The sequence below is a fragment of the Rhineura floridana genome, chromosome 2, assembly GCF_030035675.1.
Source record: "Rhineura floridana isolate rRhiFlo1 chromosome 2, rRhiFlo1.hap2, whole genome shotgun sequence".
In the NCBI taxonomy this organism is placed as follows: domain Eukaryota; kingdom Metazoa; phylum Chordata; class Lepidosauria; order Squamata; family Rhineuridae; genus Rhineura; species Rhineura floridana.
This window is the reverse complement of record NC_084481.1, coordinates 104,308,988-104,328,792: the sequence shown is the minus strand read 5'-3', so window position 1 is coordinate 104,328,792 and position 19,805 is coordinate 104,308,988. Positions and strand designations below refer to the sequence as shown.

Here is a 19,805-nt window from a genome sequence, read left to right as displayed (position 1 = left end):
TCAGAGTAGCGTTTGGCTTTTCAAGACTAATCTGCATCTCTTTTATCAACCTAAAATAATAGTGCTATTGTTTGCATTACACTGGTGCCTCTTAAAATCAAGGTCTCATATGCTACAAACATTCATCTTTATCTTGAAGAGCTGACCATTTAAGCAAGCAGATGCATCCATTTTACAGGCAGCAAAACTGCATTAAAAAGGAATAGAGCAGTGGTAACCAACACTCATAAGTTTAAGTCTCAAATATGACACTCCAGTGCATTCTACAGTACACATGAGCTCCTGGGTTTTGTCTCAAAATTTACTAAGCTGAAGAAAAAGCAGCAGTGCAGTACTGGAGTAGTACTGGACAGTATAGGCTTGACTGTGTAAAATTATTGGGTCCATGAGGCCATCTGTTCCTGCCCAGAAACTCCACAAATGTTTGCTACATATGCCACTTGTGGTACCTATTCTACAGGTTGGGCACTCATTGGCTAGTTAGACTATTATCCGAGAATTAAAGTCCATGTTGAGAGAAACTGACAATGGCAACTCCATGTCAAGTTCCCCACCTTGCCCTCAGAAATTTTTGTTCAGCTTACTTTGTGTCCTGAAATCATCACACTGAACATTTCCCTATCATCCACCAGGCACCAGCAAACAATGTTGGGCAGGGGAACATGATGTAAGTAAAACTACATAGTTATGAAGAGGAAAAGGGGAACCCAGACTGCCATTTTTCCGCAGCAATCCCATGTTTCTGATACTATGTAGTTCTGTCCTCAATATGAGCAGAGATAGGAATGGATGCGCATCAGAGGAATAAACAACAGCTTTGTGAAGGTAAGTTAAGATCAAACAATCTGCCTTGATAAGGGCCCTGTAAGATTGTATTTATTTCTTGTATTTATTAAATTTATAGCCCATGCTTCCTCCCAAAAGAGCCTATGCACTCTTTAAAGAAAAAAATGTGACTAACACTTTATTCAGAAAAAACTCAAACACACGTTCAAGCCCTATCAGGGCCTGTTCTCCAGAGCTAAGTGTAAAACATGGACTAGAATAATTCCAGACCCTAGTGAATTGGAACACATAAAACATGGACTGGATTTCTTAACATTGCGGGGCCCTTTTGTTCCTCAACTTGAACCATACGGCAAAACAAGTTCTGAAAGTAGAATACATTTGCAGTTAGGGTTGCCAGGTCAGAAGCATCCCAAACCCTGAGATTTTGGGGGGTGGGTCCGAGTGGCGTCATGGGGCAGGTCCAAGTGGCGTCGTGGGGTGGGTCCAAGTGACATCATGGGGTGGGTCCAAGTGGTGTCACAGGGTGGGTCACAGTGATGTCACAGGGTGGGTCCAAGTGATGTCATTAGCCATGATACATTAAGCATCAACCACAGTTGCTTGGCACATACAATTCATACAAAAACATAGAAATAGAAAATAGAAATTGTGTGCCATCAACCAAGATGGCAGCAGAGGCTTCAGTCCCTAAGGAAACCTCGGCCGCCATCTTGATTGATGGCAAATCTGCATGCTGCAAAAAACAACGGAAAGGTAGGTAAAGTGGGGGGATAGCGGTCCGTGGATGCTTCAGCGGATCGCGGAAGGAGAGTGGAGGGCCCCCGTAGTTCCAGGGGCCCTCGGGCCAGTGCCCCACCTGGCTGCCCTTTAGAACTGGCCCTGATCCCACAACCAGTCAGGATTCCTAACCAAAAACCAAAAATATGAAAAATGAAGAAATATTTTTATAAGCATGACTATCAAATATGTTCATTATTTACACAACCTGTAAAGATATTTATAGTGCAATCCTATGTTTATTTATTCAGAAGCAAGTCTCAATGTATTCAATGGGACTTACTCATACAAGGACAGAACTGCAACCTCAAGTGATAAGCAACTTCATTCACGCAACCCAAAATTCAGAATCATGCTACTTTAAGCTGCTTTGCAACTGTTTATACTTGTTTTTATGGTTATTGGATTTTAAAGGGATTTACTTCTTATTGTGAGCTGCCTTGGTTTCCAGACTGCAACCCAACCTCACAGGGTTGTTGGAAAGATTCCCATACACACACACACACTGGAGATGTAAAAATACATACACCCCATATAATAGTTTATTGTCAAAACCAGTTGATCATTGTAGAACATTTTTTTTAAAAATCAGTATTAGTTTCCTACATAATAAAAACAGTGACACCTAAGTAAGACCTGCCTAATTGCTTTAAAAATAGGATTGGAGGGGGAGAGAAAGATATACAACACAAACACAATTTTCTCCCATGTTCACTCAAAAATCCCATCAATTTACAGCACAATCCTAACCATGTCTACTCTAAAGGAAGTCCTATTGAATTCAATGGGGTTTACTCTGGAAAAGCAAGCACTGGATTAAAGCTTCATACTGGGAAGTTTGCAAAACACTGCACTCTTCAGCATTTAAACCTGTCTGACTCCTACACACAAGAGAGAAAAAGACTGAAAGCTTACTTATTCAATCTGTGAGATGTTCAGAAAAGCAGGGGAAAGCCTGTTTTCTGAGCCTTGGGCCAGTCACTGCCTCTCAGCTTCAGAGGGAGGCAATGGTAAACCCCCTCTGAATACTGCTTACCATAAAAACCCTGTTCATAGGGTTGCCATAAGTCGGAATCGACTTGAAGGCAGACAATTCAATTTGACTCTATTGGTTTTGGGCTCTATAATTCCTTGTCAGTCACAACCCTGACTTCTTATTGGCTAAAAATCTGAAAGAGCAGGGATTAGAGCAGAATTTAGAGCAATTTAGAAGTTGTGGGGGAGGGGCGACTGACATATTGGTGTATATCTCTGGAATCAGACCACCTAGAAACTTACTTCTTTTTTTAATGAAAGCTGAAAGTCCGGAGATTAAGGTGAGTCACCCAGAGATCTGGAGGGGACCCCCAGAAACCTGAGTGCTGAAAAACAGAGGTCTGGTAACCCTATTTGCATGTTGTTATGTTTTTACATTGTATTATGTAAAGTTTAAATTAAAATATTAATAAATCCTTAGAGTATACCTCTCTGCAAAAAATGATGTAACTTTAATGATGTACACTTAATCATCTCAATCTTCTATATGATGGCACATGTTTTGTTAAAACAGGTTTTACCATTTATATCTCTCTATACTGCATTTGCAGGAAATACTGTTTTCCAGTGTTCTAAAGATGGAAAGGGTTTTTTCCCCCCAAAACCTGCACAATTCATGCTAGCAGCCTGAAAGATTCCCCCCCATACACACACACACACAATTGCTGTTAAGGAAAAACCAGCATGTTTCATTCGCCAACCCTTGGTCTAGAGGAGACAGGACATGCACCTAATATCCCCAGAAAGACCCTGTTGGGAGCAGGGGCAAAGGGGATCAGTTTGGAGTCTTATTCCCCACCTCACTCTGCCTTGCCTGAGCCAGGTGAAATTTATTTTATTTATTTATTTTATTTTATTAAATTTATATACCGCCCCATAGCTGAAGCTCTCTGGGCGGTTCACAACAATCAAACATCAATACAAAAATCACATATTTGAACAATTTAAAAACAATTTTTTAAAAATTTCTTTAAAATTCTGAGAGAAATTAAAAAAACAATTTAAAAACAATTTTAACACATACTAAAATGCCTGGGAGAAGAGGAAAGTTTTAACCTGGTGCCGAAAAGATAGTAATGTTGGCACCAGGTGTATCTCCTCAGGAAGATTGTTCCATAATTGCAGGCAGGCAGGCCTGGTGCTAGCAGGCAGGCAGGTTGGGCACTGGCTAAGGGCTCCTGCTGCTAACAGGGGCCCCTGCTGCTGGGGCTGGGCAGGTTTTGCTCCTGCTCCACAATCCATGCTAGCATCCAGCCATGGAGTGTGCACCCACAACCCGATGCTGGTGCGGATTGGGCCTTTTTAAGCCCCCAGCACCATCAATGGTGCCACTGTGTTGCCGCCACTGCCTTTGAAGGCCCCTGCAGTCTCGTGTCCAAGGGCCTGCTGCAGTCTGGTACCGGCCCTGCAGACAGGCAACAAGATCACTGGGAGAAGCAGCAACTTTGACAGCTCTGTGCAGCTCTGCTGCTGCCATAATCTGACTGGCTCTGGACGGTTGGGGCTACTGTGGAAGCAAGCACCTGTTGCAAGTGACGGCAGCAGAAGTGAGAGTAGCTCCAGCCCACTCCTTGCTCCAGTCAGCCAGGCTCAGCTCCTCCTTCTGTCTCACCCCAGCTCAGTGCCCGCACTCACAGCCAGCTGCTGACACGGAGAATCAGCATTGGAAGAATCAGCAGGAGGAGCAAGCACAGAATGTAGCACCCCCCCTTCTGGGACTACTTCTGCACTGGGACCCATTCCCTTGTCCCACTTTTGGAACTGGAGCCACTCCCCCTGCCCACAACATCTACTGAACTTTGTCTCGGACCAGCTATGCTCCCAGATCGGCCAAGTGCTTGATGGTTAACTTTGCTGGTTCTTCCCTGACTTCTCCTTTGGACTGAACAAATGCAGCGTGATAGTGATGCAATCAAGAGGATGCTGTCCATGTGACCATTTTACCACTTTATATTTATCCTGTGAAACTTAGATCATCTCCTGTCCATAGAGAATGTGATACTAGATAAAAGTATAAGCAACCCAGTGCCTGCATTTGCCCTAGAAGTTTACATGCTTTTAGTATGGTTCAACAGTGTCAAATTGCTGAAGGAACAAACCTCTCAGTGGAATGGGGGAGAAATGTGGCTCTGTTCTGAACCTACTTAATTTGAACTTTTAAAAACAATATACATAAGCAAAAACCACAGGTATCCTTCAAAGTGCATACTTCTCAAAATTTTGCAATGCAAAATTTCTTCTGGTATTGTTAGGTGGTGGCAGGGTCACCATGTAGGTGAAAAGCAACTGAGTAGAAGTGCCTGGTGTGGGATGCACAAACTGCCATATGATTGGATGATTATAAAATAATAATTATCATCATCTTCTACGCAAGCATCTCAATGGTCAATCAAAACAGCAAAAACAGTTAAAAATACACAAAAAGATATATTTAAAACAAAATCAATACAAAATAGACACCTATGGTAGAAACCTAGTCACTCAGGTGTGAAAGCCCATCAGAACAAAAATGTCTTCCATTGTTTCTGGAAAGTGCAGATAACGGGCGCATGTCATATTAAAATGGAGTAACACATCAGTACTCAAACACATACGAGTGCTAGCTTAAATGCCATTTATTCAAATAGAGTTTATCAGGGGTGTAGTAGTTCAGGGTCTCAGGGGGTCTTAGACCCCTTACTTCTTTAGGAACAGCGTCCCAATGTCTCTGGCATCCTGTGAGCCAATCAGGATAAAAAGAGAGAGTTAGCCACTGAGAAGAATATCCTAACATGCTTCCTTGTCATTTCTGGCTGATTGCAGACAATCAGAGTGAAAGGTGAGTCAGCCACTGAGAAGACTGTTCTCAGTAGCTAACTCCTGCTCCACGAGCTAGAGGGAGCCCCAGCTGACGAAGCGTCAAGGCCCCAGCTGACAAAGCGTCAAGGCAAGTTAAGCAGCAGAGCGAAAAGAGGGTAAGTAGCTCCCATTTATTCCATTATTTAATTGAAGTAAAACAGCTCAGAGCAATAAGTAATAAGGGCAGCCCAAGGTCACCCTGAGCTAGGAGCCAAATCCTGAAAGAACCTATATCTTAGGAGACAGATCCTAGGAGAAGGAAGCCCATAGAAAGCTAGTTTTCAACACCACCCTAGCAGGAAAGCTTCAGGGGACACAGTAAACAAGGCTAAATTCCAGTCGGAGAGAAGGGGGAAAAGGAAACTCCACCAACACATACAGGGAGAGAGTCAGCTCAGTCCTTGCTAAAAAGGGCAGCTTCAGCCTTCCTGAAACACAACCACAAGCTCTGTTTCCCTAGGTTAAAGAAAGGTCAGGCTGTTCTAGGTGGGAAAACAACAAACACAAAAGACTTGCCTGGAAGGCGCAGCCCCTTGATTAGATTAAAAGCAGCCAAAAACTTAAACAGCCCCGCCCCTCGCTCAGGAAGGAAGGAAGCTTGAGAGAATACTAAAGTGTTAAGCCCCAGCTGATAGCCATCAGCCTCAAGTAACACATCATTGGCTGGCAGCAGTAGCTGGGAGGAACCAGCCACACATATAAAGTCAGAGCACCCTAGCGAGGGAGCCTGCTCCATGAGCTAGAGGGAGCCCCAGCTGACGAAGCGTCAAGGCGAATTAAGCAGCAGAGCGAGTTCGGCAGCAAGGCGAGGAGGCCAGGGCCCCCACTCTGCCCGTCTGTTCCCTGACCTCAACTAAACTGCAGTCTCCAACCCATTGACGTAATAAACCTTAAACAAAACTATGCAGGTAAGAAGCCAGCAGGGGTGTGGGGGCTTTCCAGTGTTTTGCACCGCCTGCAGCATGTACGACTATCTGCCTGTTGGACAGAAGTCGTGGGTGTGCTCTCGGTGCAATGAGCTCCTGGCTCTCCAGGAACGACTTCATTTCCTTGAGGCCAAGGTGGCGGACCTGGAAAAGCTGAGAGAGGCAGAGAGGTGTGTGGAGGAGGCCTTCAGGGACGTTATAGCTGTGTCCCACTCCAACGATGATAGCTCTCCTGCTATCATGGAGAACGATGGTCTCGGGGAAGGAGAGCATCCAGCTGAGGAAGAGGGAAACGATCCCTTAGAAGGGACCCATTCCTTGGGGGATGAGCAGCTATCCTCTCGTGCCGAGGATATATCTCCAGGGGGTGGAGGGATCCTTGTAGTGGGTGATTCGATCATTAGGAACATAGACAGTGGGGTGTGTGATGGGCGTATAGACCGCAAGGTGTTTTGCCTGCCTGGTGCGAAGGTTGCGGATATCGCCCGTCGTTTAGATAGTTTGGTAGACAGGGCTGGGAAGGAGTCAGTGGTCGTGGTGCACGTTGGCACCAATGACATGGGGAAATGCAGCCGTGAGGTCCTGGAAGCAAAATTTAGGTTGCTAGGTAGGATGCTGAAAGCCAGGACCTCCAAGGTGGCTTTCTCTGAAATGCTACCGGTTCCACGCGCAGGACCAGCCAGACAGGCCCAGCTTCGCAGTCTCAATGCGTGGATGAGACGATGGTGTCGGGTGGAAGGGTTCGGATTTGTTAGGCACTGGGGAACATTTTGGGACAAGCCGGGCCTGTACAAAAGGGACGGGCTCCACTTGAACCAGAATGGAACCAGACTGCTGGCACTTAAAATTAAAAAGGTAGCAGAGCAGCTTTTAAACTGACTGAGGGGGGAAACCCGACAGGAGCTGAGAAAGGTCCGGTTCGGAATAAACCTCCCCCCTGGGATAAAAACCAAAGAAATGATGAAATTTTAAAAGGGGTAGGCCTAGAAGTAGGCATTGTGAGAGCAGGGGCACAGGATATAAATTCAGAAGAGCAAAATTACCACAGGCCTAACCACAAGTGCCAAAGACACTTGAAGAGAGACACTGCTTACAAGTGCCTGTACGCTAATGCTAGGAGCCTCCGAACCAAGATGGAAGAACTGGAGTGCTTGGTCTTAGAGAAGAGCATTGATATAGTGAGCATAACCGAGACCTGGTGGAATGGAGAAAACCAGTGGGATACGGTTATCCCTGGATATAAACTATATCGGAAGGACAGGGAAGGACGTATTGGTGGCGGAGTCGCTCTATACGTGAAAGAAGGCATTGAATCCAGCAAGCTCGAAACCCCAAAAGAGGCAGACTCCTCCACAGAATCGTTGTGGGTGGTGATACCGTGCCCCAGGAGGGACTTAATACTGGGAACGATCTATCGTCCCCCTGATCAAAATGCTCAGGGAGACCTTGAGATGAGATATGAAATTGAGGAAGCATCCAAACTAGGAAATGTGGTAGTAATGGGTGACTTCAACTACCCGGACATAGACTGGCTGCATATGTGTTCCAGTCATGACAAAGAAGCAAAGTTTCTAGATATTCTAAATGACTATTCCCTAGATCAGTTGGTCATGGAACCGACCAGAGGGATGGCAACCCTGGACTTAATCCTCAGTGGGGACCGGGACCTGGTGCGAGATGTAAGTGTTGTTGAACCGATTGGGAGCAGTGACCACAGTGCTATTAAATTAAACATACATGTAAATGGCCAATTGCCAAGAAAATCCAACACGGTCACATTTGACTTCAAAAGAGGAAACTTTACAAAAATGAGGGGATTGGTAAAAAGAAAGCTGAAAAACAAAGTCCAGAGGGTCACATCACTCGAAAATGCTTGGAAGTTGTTTAAAAACACTATATTAGAAGCTCAACTGGAGTGCATACCACAGATCAGAAAAGGTACCGCCAGGGCCAAGAAGATGCCAGCATGGTTAACGAGCAAAGTCAAGGAAGCTCTTAGAGGCAAAAAGTCTTCCTTCAGAAAATGGAAGTCTTGTCCGAATGAAGAAAATAAAAAAGAACACAAACTCTGGCAAAAGAAATGCAAGAAGACAATAAGGGATGCTAAAAAAGAATTTGAGGAGCACATTGCTAAGAACATAAAAACCAACAACAAAAAATTCTATAAATACATTCAAAGCAGGAGACCATCTAGGGAGACAATTGGACCCTTGGATGATAAGGGAGTCAAAGGTGTACTAAAGAACGATAAGGAGATTGTAGAGAAGCTAAATGAATTCTTTGCATCTGTCTTCACAGTGGAAGATATAGGGCAGATCCCTGAACCTGAACTAACATTTGCAGGAAGGGATTCTGAGGAACTAAGACAAATAGTGGTAACGAGAGAGGAAGTTCTAGGCTTAATGGACAATATAAAAACTGACAAATCACCGGGCCTGGATGGCATCCACCCGAGAGTTCTCAAAGAACTCAAAGGTGAAATTGCTGATCTGCTAACTAAAATATGTAACTTGTCCCTTGGGTCCTCCTCCGTGCCTGAGGACTGGAAAGTGGCAAATGTAACGCCAATCTTCAAAAAGGGATCCAGAGGGGATCCCGGAAATTACAGGCCAGTTAGCTTAACTTCTGTCCCTGGAAAACTGGTAGAAAGTATTATTAAAGCTAGATTAACCAAGCACATAGAAGAACAAGCCTTGCTGAAGCAGAGCCAGCATGGCTTCTGCAAGGGAAAGTCCTGTCTCAGTAACCTATTAGAATTCTTTGAGAGTGTCAACAAGCATATATATAGAGGTGATCCAGTGGACATAGTGTACTTAGACTTTCAAAAAGCGTTTGACAAGGTACCTCACCAAAGGCTTCTGAGGAATCTTAGCAGTCATGGAATAAGAGGAGAGGTCCTCTTGTGGATAAGGAATTGGTTAAGAAGCAGAAAGCAGAGAGTAGGAATAAACGGACAGTTATGGAGGGCTGTAGAAAGTGGAGTCCCTCAAGGATCGGTATTGGGACCTGTACTTTTCAACTTGTTCATTAATGACCTAGAATTAGGAGTGAGCAGTGAAGTGGCCAAGTTTGCTGACGACACTAAATTGTTCAGGGTTGTTAAAACAAAAAGGGATTGCGAAGAGCTCCAAAAAGACCTCTCCAAACTGAGTGAATGGGCGGAAAAATGGCAAATGCAATTCAATATAAACAAGTGTAAAATTATGCCTATTGGAGCAAAAAATCTTAATTTCACATATACGCTCATGGGGTCTGAACTGGCGGTGACCGATCAGGAGACCTCGGGGTTGTAGTGGACAGCACGATGAAAATGTCGACCCAGTGTGCGGCAGCTGTGAAAAAGGTAAATTCCATGCTAGCGATAATTAGGAAAGGTATTGAAAATAAAACAGTCGATATCATAATGGTGTTGTATAAATCTATGGTGTGGCCGCATTTGGAATACTGTGTACAGTTCTGGTCGCCTCATCTCAAAAAGGATATTATAGAGTTGGAAAAGGTTCAGAAGAGGGCAACCAGAATGATCAAGGGGATGGAGCGACTCCCTTACGAGGAAAGGTTGCAGCATTTGGGGCTTTTTAGTTTAGAGAAAAGGCAGGTCAGAGGAGACATGATAGAAGTGTATAAAATTATGCATGGCATTGAGAAAGTGGATAGAGAAAAGTTCTTCTCCCTCTCTCATAATACTAGAACTCGTGGACATTCAAAGAAACTGAATGTTGGAAGATTCAGGACAGACAAAAGGAAGTACTTCTTTACTCAGCGTATAGTTAAACTATGGAATTTGCTCCCACAAGATGCAGTAATGGCCACCAGCTTGGATGGCTTTAAAAGAAGATTAGACAAATTCATGGAGGACAGGGCTATCAATGGCTACTAGCCATGATGGCTGTGCTCTGCCACCCTAGTCAGAGGCAGCATGCTTCTGAAAACCAGTTGCCGGAAGCCTCAGGAGGGGAGAGTGTTCTTGCACTCGGGTCCTGCTTGCGGGCTTCCCCCAGGCACCTGGTTGGCCACTGTGAGAACAGGATGCTGGACTAGATGGGCCACTGGCCTGATCCAGCAGGCTCTTATGTTCTTATGTTCTTAACACGCTCCTCTTTAATGCTCATTGGCTCCTAAAAACATCTGTTGTGGTCAACAAAGGCATTAACAAGGATCTCATTCTCAACCCGGCAGCAGAAAAAGGAGAGGGAGGGGAGGGGGAAGGGCTGTGACTATCATGAAAGGACCCTGCACTTCTGAATTTGCCACTACACTACTGGAGTTTATAATGCTGGAGTAGTTTACGAATCCAGGCATGAAAAAGATGTCCATAAACTACATATTTCATGCTGATCTTCAATCTTGCAACTCTGTGCATTACTATCATTGCAAACAGTTGGATAATGGACTACACTTTTTATTACCTCTGCCCTGTATGATACGAAAGATATGTGCATACTCCCAATTATATTATATGTCCTTGAGTCTGTAACGGTTTCTAGGATGTGAAGGTGTTCATCCCTTTACCACTGTAGGAAGGCTCATATTTTTATGATGGATTCATTATTATCAATAGAAATAGTAAGATGGAAGCACAGAAATCTCAGAAAATTATTAAAAAGTTTGAAATTCTGTCTCATCTGTACTCATAAAATAAAGTGAAAAAATTATTCAATGTCTGAGAATTTCAATGTCTGCAGTTTTGATGAACATTATACTACTGCAAAACCACATTTACTTGATCTACTCAGCATTTATATTCAATTTCTGCACATTATATTATTCACAGCTAATGAACAGTTATCTTCTCCACTTTTGTATCATACCCAATATTGTGTTTAATCATTCTTATGTGTTTACAGAATCTCCTATTCCTACCCTATAAATGTTACTTTCCCCATCTATCTGGGTTTCCTGAACTTATCTCAACAAGCTACAAAATAAATGTGGAATGCCATGAAGGTATTAGGAGAAAATTTTTAAAGGCCCATATTAAATGAAAACCTATAAGTAACCAATTTAAATAGAGTTCAGCTAAGGATCCCACAACTACTGTGAACAAATGAAAGTGCTGGGAAGTGAATCATATGGTGAAAGCTGCAATCTTATACACACTTAACCTGGGAATAAATTCCATTTACCACAATAGGACTTGCTTCTGAATAGACATGTGTAGGATTGCACTGCATTTTAATTAATGGAGATAAGCAATTAGTAGTGGTACTAGTAGGATTTTCTTTTATGGTGCTTACCAGTATTAAGTCGCTTCTGAATTGTTTCTTAAAAATAAAAATGGTGAAAACTTTTTAAAAGGTATATATTAACTAAACACCTTTATTTTAAGTTTTACTGTTCAAAAGTGGAATTCATTTGACTCAAATATCATGAATTCAACCTTTTACTTCCACATTTGGTGCATTTTCCACTTTAAGCACATAAGAAATATTTTTAAATATGTCTATTAGCTAACATATATATCACAGTTTTCATCATTACAAAACTAGTAAAGTACAGTAAATGGAAAACAGTTCTTTTCAAAGCTAGCTTTTCCCCTAACAATTCGACATTAAAATAAATAGAGTCCAAGCTACATTTGAGGCACTCCCATTTCTAAGGCACCTTTAGTCAGGCAAATTTTCATTGAAATCCATGAAACAGTTAAACTTAAAAGGGATTTTTTCAGTCTACTAGGCTCAAATGAAAATCTTTAACTCAGTGTTAGGAATTCTTTTCAAGTATTGGCCTGCATTTGATTAGAAGCCATGTAATGCCAGTTACCTGGAGCACATCTAGCCCTGTTTTTGTTACCCTCTTTAGCCTCTAGCAAAAAAAGGTGAGAAATTAAATGTAGAAACCAAATAATCTGGTTTATATATTTTAGATTGTACTGTTTCCATAAAACAAAATATTTATTAGTTATGACTATGTAAACCAGAGCTTGGAAAAGTTACTTTTTTGAACTACAACTCCCATCAGCCCAATCCAGTGGCCATGCTGACTGGGGCTGATGGGAGTTGTAGTTTAAAAAAGTAACTTTTCCAAGCTCTGATGTAAACCAGCATGAGATGGCAACAAAAAGTAGCAATGAATGGACAATAAGAATGCTATGTTAATTTTTATAAATATTATCAAAGCCACAAGCCATTTCAAGCAGTACTGCAGCTCATTGTGCATCTGTAGCTAAGGCCGATTATTCAACTTTCAGCCCTTTGGATTTAAATTCAGAGTGCAGAATCTGTGATAAGCATCTTCCAAATTCTTCTAAGATAATTCGTTCTGCTAGACAAACAGAGTAAGCTTCTTTTTCTGCCTCTTCAGCTTGAGCAAGGAGGCAAGCACATGTTGCCTCAACCACTTCCCATGATATACATGTATTAGATTGCCTACTGGAACAAAAAACAATATATATATATATATATATTATAAACAAGTCAATAAATGAAAACATTAACAAATATATTCAGCAACTCTTCTGACTTTACTCATGGCTGAACTAGACAGGCATTCCAACAGGATTTACTGGACACAGTACACTATACGTGGATTGGACCAATCCAACTACAAAAGAGGGCACAAATTTGCATATTGTTTGTGTTGTATTTTCCACCACGTGAATGAAAGAGCCACTGGGGTCGGCTTTTGAAGATGGTTGGAAACTGCATCTAGTGCAGAATACAGTGGCCAGACTGATATGTGGGAGCAGGCAGTCTGGCCAGATTACATGAATACTGGCTACCAATACGTTTCTGAGCCCAAGCCAAAATGCTGGTTTTAACCTGTAAAGTCTTTTGTGGCTCAGAACCCCAGTAACTGATGGAAGGGTGAGATGATCCCACCTGGACCCCGAGATCATCATCTGAAGCCCTTTTCTTTCTCCTAGAGAGGCTTGTTTTTTTAGGGCTCTTGTGTACTAGACTCAATATAATGCAGCTTCCTATGTTCCCAATAAGATGTGTAAAAATCATCCAATAAGATGTGTAAAAATCATCAAGTGAAGCTTTCCCTATAATTGTAGTGCCATACTAGAAAAGACTTAACCTGTTGAGTTTCCCTCTGCCAAACAGCTGTCAAAGGTACAAAAGCTCTGCTGTCTAGGTATGGTATTTCAGATGGGGGAATATATAAAAAAACATTTATAGTTTACAGCAATCAAGGTTCAAATGTTCCTGCTTGGATAAATTCAAGATCAAATTGTTAAAAAGCAAGTAGTTTTTCCTTAGAGCATTTGTTGTGGCTCTGTCTCACAAGAACTATAGCAGCACAGGTGAAACAGTTACATTTTCTCTTCTTTTCTGGTAAAAAGGATTTGAGATTTTGACATCCCTGCTCTTTTCTTTTAATGGCAATACCGTATTTTACCAGGCCTTTACCTCAGCAGGCAACATCTTCCATCACATACTGAGTAACACTGGCACCAAGACCTTTACACTTAAGGTCCAATGAGGATGCGAGACTTGTATTAATCTTACTATTTCATCTATATTACTTTCCATCTTGGTTGTAATCAAGTAATAGGCATGAGTTAATGAAGACAATAGTATATTTATTACACAGTAAGAAGCCACTTTATTCTCCTCCAGCACATATATTTAAGTTACTAGGTTTTACTAATTACATTAACTACTAATTATTCCCTCTTACATTCATACCGAGTCTCTCCCTAGACCCACTCAAATCCTAGACCCTGTATCTTTTTATCTAATCTTCAGCTACCACAGATCTAAATTCTATCCCAAACCTTTTCTTTTCACCCCTCACCTCTAAAGGTATCACACTTCTCCTCCCCCACTCTCTCAACCAATCATCATCTATATGCAAATACTCACTTCCTGTCACTCAGTTTACTGATGCACTTTATTACTAATGATGGACTTTATTTGCATTAGTAGGGTATTTTTCATGGTTACGTCCTTAAAGAGCATGGATTTCTGTCTTTGGCAGCTACTTTTTGCTTTTGAGTAGCCGCACTATTACCCACTCACAGCTACATCTTGGATTTCTCAGTTTTTTTCTCTGGGAAACAAATGTTTATCTACTAGGAAAGATGAAAAAGCACCTTCAAAGTGAACTAGACATTTCTTTCCCCACTGTCTAAATCTAGAGATAAACTGGAGCCTAGAGAAGAGACGTCTGGTTCATTTTGAAGCCATTTTTGGAACTTCCCTGGTGCATAGCAGTACCCCTACCCCTTGGCAGGCCTGGATCTTTCAACTTGGTGGCAGACCTGTATCTGCTTCATCTCTGAGCACCTATTAAGTGGTAGAGGGCAGTTTGTAGCAGCAGGGATGTCTTGCTTAACCTTTCCCCTGCAACCTCCCTCTTCCAACCACTTTTCTCTAGTTGAGATCCTGGAAGGAAAATCAACCAGAGGAAAGAGATGCAGGGGAGGAGCAGTGGGCAAATTAAGGATTTTGTCCCCACTTGACATTTCTTCACCGCAAACCACTCCCTCCTCATGCAGCTTTTCAAGTCTTTGCAACAACCCAGGTTCGCAGGTTGCTGCCAAATGCCTAGTCCAGTCTTTAGGCAGGCAACATACATCAATAGCAAATAAGCTGTAAAAAGAAAAAAATATCTCTTATTAAGCAAGCAGAACATTTTTGTCCCTGAGGTAACTCACTGCCCATTTCAAGTGGAACAGTAGAGTTTTGGAAAGTCCTACTGCAACTCTTGCTGATGCACTGGTCATTGGTAGATCAGAATTTGTTATTTCTCATTCTGTTTCTTCTGTACAATGCAGTTTTTGAAGATTTGTCTAAAAGTCTGCTGCTACAATTTTAGCAGAGCCACCTTCTTGCCAGCCACATATACTAAACTGCCTAAAAAGACCCGTACAGAGAAATGCGTATCACAACCCAGTATTTAGATTAATAAATTCTGGTAATGCAATGCAATGAAATCACAGGTTGCATACTCAGCTTCAAAAGCAAATACACTACATATATTGGTACAAAAGAGATTGTTGTAACACTGAATCTGTTTTGTACCAATATATGTAGTGTATTTGCTTTTGAAGCTGAGTATGCAACCTGTGATTTCATTGCATTGTTGTATCTTCACCTCCACAGGAAAGTGCAGCTGAAACAAGTTACTAAGCTCTACTGAACAACTGTAGGTGGAACATCTAAACAGAAGCAAGCAGAGGATGACGGGGATAATCAAGTAGACTTTTGTATGACATATACCTGTTACATTTGTGTCTGCTATTTCAAGATCCATGTCTTAGAAAAAAAGATGGCTGTTATATAGATAACCCTTAATATTCACCTGTCTTTTCTGGTTTTTGATAATATTTCAAAGTTAGAAAATGATAGAGAGTCATTTCCTTCATTACTATTAATTTCCATATGGTTTGGTATATTCATTAGTGTTTTTCGATCCGGGCTTTCTTCATAATTTTTGCAACCAACACATTTGCAGATAGATGAACACATAATTTTAGCCTAGAAGATACAAAATGTTCCAATTCATAAATAAATCAGTGCTATTAAATACATATAACATATGGCTCTCCTACAATACAATCCTATATACGCTTCTTTGGAGGTAAGTCTCACTGAGATAATTGGTATAAGATTGCAGTCTTAGTACAGCATTCCCTCAAAACTACAACAGGCTGTAGAAAGGTTAATAAGCACAATTAATTAGTTTTTCAAGGAATCCAAGTACGAAAAAGGGGGGATAATTATTTTTATCTCCTTAGCTTCAGCCGAAACTCCTGTATTTCTGGATTTTTTCCCTCTCTTGGCCCGGCCTCCAAGAGGTCTCCTGTATCTTTAAAAGTTGTGCAGGAGGGAGAATTCCACCTTGTGGTTTTTCTCATTACAGGGTTGCAAGAACACCTGCACTTGGCTGACTTTCTCTTCTCCTAAAGATACAGGATCAGTCTCAGGCCAGGAACCTGGCAACCCTAACATGAACTGAGTTTCTTTAGAAAAGAGTATTCTATAACCAGGATGCCACCCCTCCCCCCAAAGAAAGTCCTGAGTAGTGAAGGTGGGAATAGGGACTCGGAAGAAGTTCTTAAGAACAGACAGATTCATATAGTCCCATATAGACTAATTGTGTCTGGAAACCAGTTTTATGCTTGAATTGTGCCTGGAAACAACGAACGGTTTTTTAAAAAAAATACTAGTAGGTTCCAGTCAATTATCTGGCACTGTATTTTCAACTAATTGAAGTTGATGAGTGGTCTTCAAAGGTAGGCCCCATACAACATGGAGTAATGAAATATTGTTGCACATCACACTATATATCCTATACTAGAATATATATCAACAATGTAATAGAAACTTTATGGTAATAGAAAGTCATTTACTCAACTATACTCTTACTATTCTCAAAAGCTATGACCATAAACTCCTTTGAAATTCATAGAAAATCTTCCTTGTTTCCAACATTTAGCTTGCATGACAACTACCCCTGCTGAAATTCCTTCTTCTGTACAACTACTGAAGGTGAAAAGCCCTGTCTTCTTTTGCATCTGGCCACCCACCTGTCTAGCAGCTTTTGAACCTTGCCTCTGCTGTCACTGCCTATAGCTTTCCAAGGAGAACAATCTATGGGAGTTTCCCCTCACCTGAGGCTTTTCAGTGTCTATTCCTGGATTTAACCCCCCCACCTGTTACACTTTTACAAACCTGGATTAGAAAATTCACTCAACAAACCTCAAAGCATTCACAGTAATTCTTTAGGCACCCTGACCGCTTACAATTACATCCTTTATTATGTCTGGGTTTGATATCTCCTAGTTTCCCTTTTCCAATCTTTGGCAGGAATGCTTCTGGGTTTCTGTCAAGACAAGCCTAAAACAAAATGTTTTATTTTTTTTTTATAGAAGACAAGAACTTGAACTCAAATTGAAGGAAAAGTACAGATTACTTTTAAAATATGCCCTTCCCAAAGCATATCAATTATTTCTCACAGATGACAGCAGCTTAGGAAGCTCCTGCTTATATGAGCCACCTGTTAACATGAGGCAAAATGTGCTCACACCACTGTGAGCTGCAGTTATATCTATATGCAACAAATCAGTATGGTCTTTGGCATGGATCATTAATCCCAAATGAAGATATTTGGCATATTTCACCTGTATTTCAAGGAACTATAATAATATCAGGTGTTCTTGTTGTTATGTGCCTTCATGTCGATTTTGACTTATGGCGACCCTATGAATCAGCGACCTCCAAGAGCATCTGTTATAAACCACCCTGTTCAGATTGTGTAAGTTCAGGTCTGTGCCTTCCTTTATGAAATCAGTCCACCTCTTGCTTGGCCTTCCTCTTTTTCTGCTCCCTTCTGTTTTTCCCAGCATTATTGTCTTTTCTAGTGAATCATGTCCTCTCATGATGTGTCCAAAGTATGATAGCCTCAGTTTCATCATTTTAACTTCTAGTGATAGTTCTGGTTTAATTTGTTCTAACACCCAATTATTTGTCTTTTTCGCAGTCCATGGTATCTGCAAAGCGCTCCTCCAACACCACATTTCAAATGAATTGAGTTTTCTCTTACCCACTTTTTTCACTGTCCAACTTTCACATCCATACATAGAGATTGGGAATACCATGGTCTGAATGATCCTGACTTTAGTGTTCAGTGATACATCTTTGCATTTGAGGACCTTTAACCCTGTCCTCTTTTGGAGCCCTGTCCTCTTTTGTGTCTGGCCACTGTATTTCTATATAGAAATTTGTGCAGAAAACAATGGGTGGTATCCAGCTAATGCACCTTGTCAGTGCAAGGATTTCAGCTTGCACAATGGGAATTTACTGCCTCTCCCTGTGCATGCTCTGCACACCCCCCCCCAAATCTGCTCTGGAGGATTGGGGGAACTCATAGAACAGATTTAAGGGAGAGCAGGAGAAGGGGGAAAAGTCTTGTTGCACAAGTGGAAATTCTTGCACTAATGGGACTGTGACTTAGCACTACTTTGTATGCAACCCAAAATATTTCTTGACATGACAGGAAATTGCTGGGATTGCCTAGATAAAACGCATGGGGCTTTGCGTGTATGTGTGTGTTTGCTTAAATATTTATCCTTTTAAAATTATACTAAAATCATCTTTAGTAAAATCATCTTTATACCAGTAGAGTTTTCCTTTCAATGGAAAGAACCATCTTTAAGATCTTTAAAAAATTGTTCTATAAGACACCCAGAACTAAGAAAAAGTTTAAATATACAGTAGGGCCCCACTCATACAGCGGGTTAAGTTCCGGACCCCCGCTGTAAAGTGAAAACCGCTGTAAAGCAGAACCCATTGACTAACATTGACCAAAATGGCACCCTACTGCAAAAAAACACTGTGAAAGCGGAACAAGCGCTGTAAGAGTGGGGCCTTTCTGCAATTGACAACCGCTGCATTAGCGAAGCGCTGTAAAGCGAAGCGCTGTAAAGCGGGGCCCTATTGTAACCTCATTTCTAGCTTTCCCAGCACTCTCCTTGTAAAATGTATGTTTAACTTTTTTAATGTTTAATTTTTATTTTTTTTAACTCAAGGATATGAGAATGATTGACAGCTCTGTATGTATTCTTTTAAAATAACAGAGCAGCTTAACAAATTTAAAATAATATGAAATATGTTTTGCATGTAAAAAGTATCATTGTACTGCTTAATATCAAAATAGATTTCTAAGTGGTTTACAAGTATAAAGCCCAATAACACCAGCAATGAAAGATAAACATCCATAATAAAAAGACACAATAAAATAATTCTACTAACACAGTAAAATATAAACATCCACAATTAAAATATGCAATAAAACATTCACATTAAAACAACACAGTAATTAAAACAGGAGAGTTGGGTTGGGATATAAAGAGAACACCATTGTCAGCTGCACATTCAAAAGCTGGCAGAATGCCAATACCAATGGGTCCTCTCATATTTCAGCAGAAAGTGCTTTCTATAGCACTGGTGCTATCAACAGTAACAAATACAAATTTTATTATTTTTACATCTATTTCACATACACATAGTATTGATAATAAATAAAAAATAGGAAACAACATACTTGCATTACCTTAATTGCCTTAATCCTCTCTATTTCATGTTGTGGATTGTTATAGCAATTATTGCAGTTGCAGTTACTGCAGAAATCGCCATTGGCAAAACAATCGCAGTATCTGTTTAACAAAGGCAGCACAGGAAATACTTTTTATAGTTCATCATTTTCAGGTATGGTTCATTTTTATGTACTTGGTTGAAAAACACTAATATTGGGTCATGTGTCCAGATGCAATAGAAAGGGCTCCTTTAATAATTGTGTAGAAAAGGGAATTTCCACAAGAGTACCTAGACAGGTAAAATATTGTCAATTTCCATGCCAATGTATATTGGTTACATTCCATGTAACAAACCACAATTCAGTTCTAGTTTTTTCAATGGCTGGTGTTTATGTAAATAATGTAATCATGTTTTTCTTTGTATTGGCATTGTAGATGCACCTCATCCCTTC

General features: G+C 41.1%; 1 protein-coding gene across 1 annotated transcript in view; it reads right to left on the bottom strand.

Annotated features, from left to right (window-relative positions):
* Positions 1-11,688: 11,688 nt before the first annotated feature.
* TESMIN (testis expressed metallothionein like protein) overlaps positions 11,689-19,805 on the bottom strand; it is a 38,961-nt gene continuing 30,844 nt past the window's right edge. The window contains exons 10-13 of the mRNA XM_061613073.1: positions 19,371-19,473; positions 17,018-17,155; positions 15,618-15,793; positions 11,689-12,733 (exon numbers count right to left, since the gene is read on the bottom strand). Coding sequence (XP_061469057.1) covers positions 12,541-12,733; positions 15,618-15,793; positions 17,018-17,155; positions 19,371-19,473 — 610 coding nt within the window. The 3' untranslated portion in view covers positions 11,689-12,540. The remainder of the gene's footprint in view (positions 12,734-15,617; positions 15,794-17,017; positions 17,156-19,370; positions 19,474-19,805) is intronic.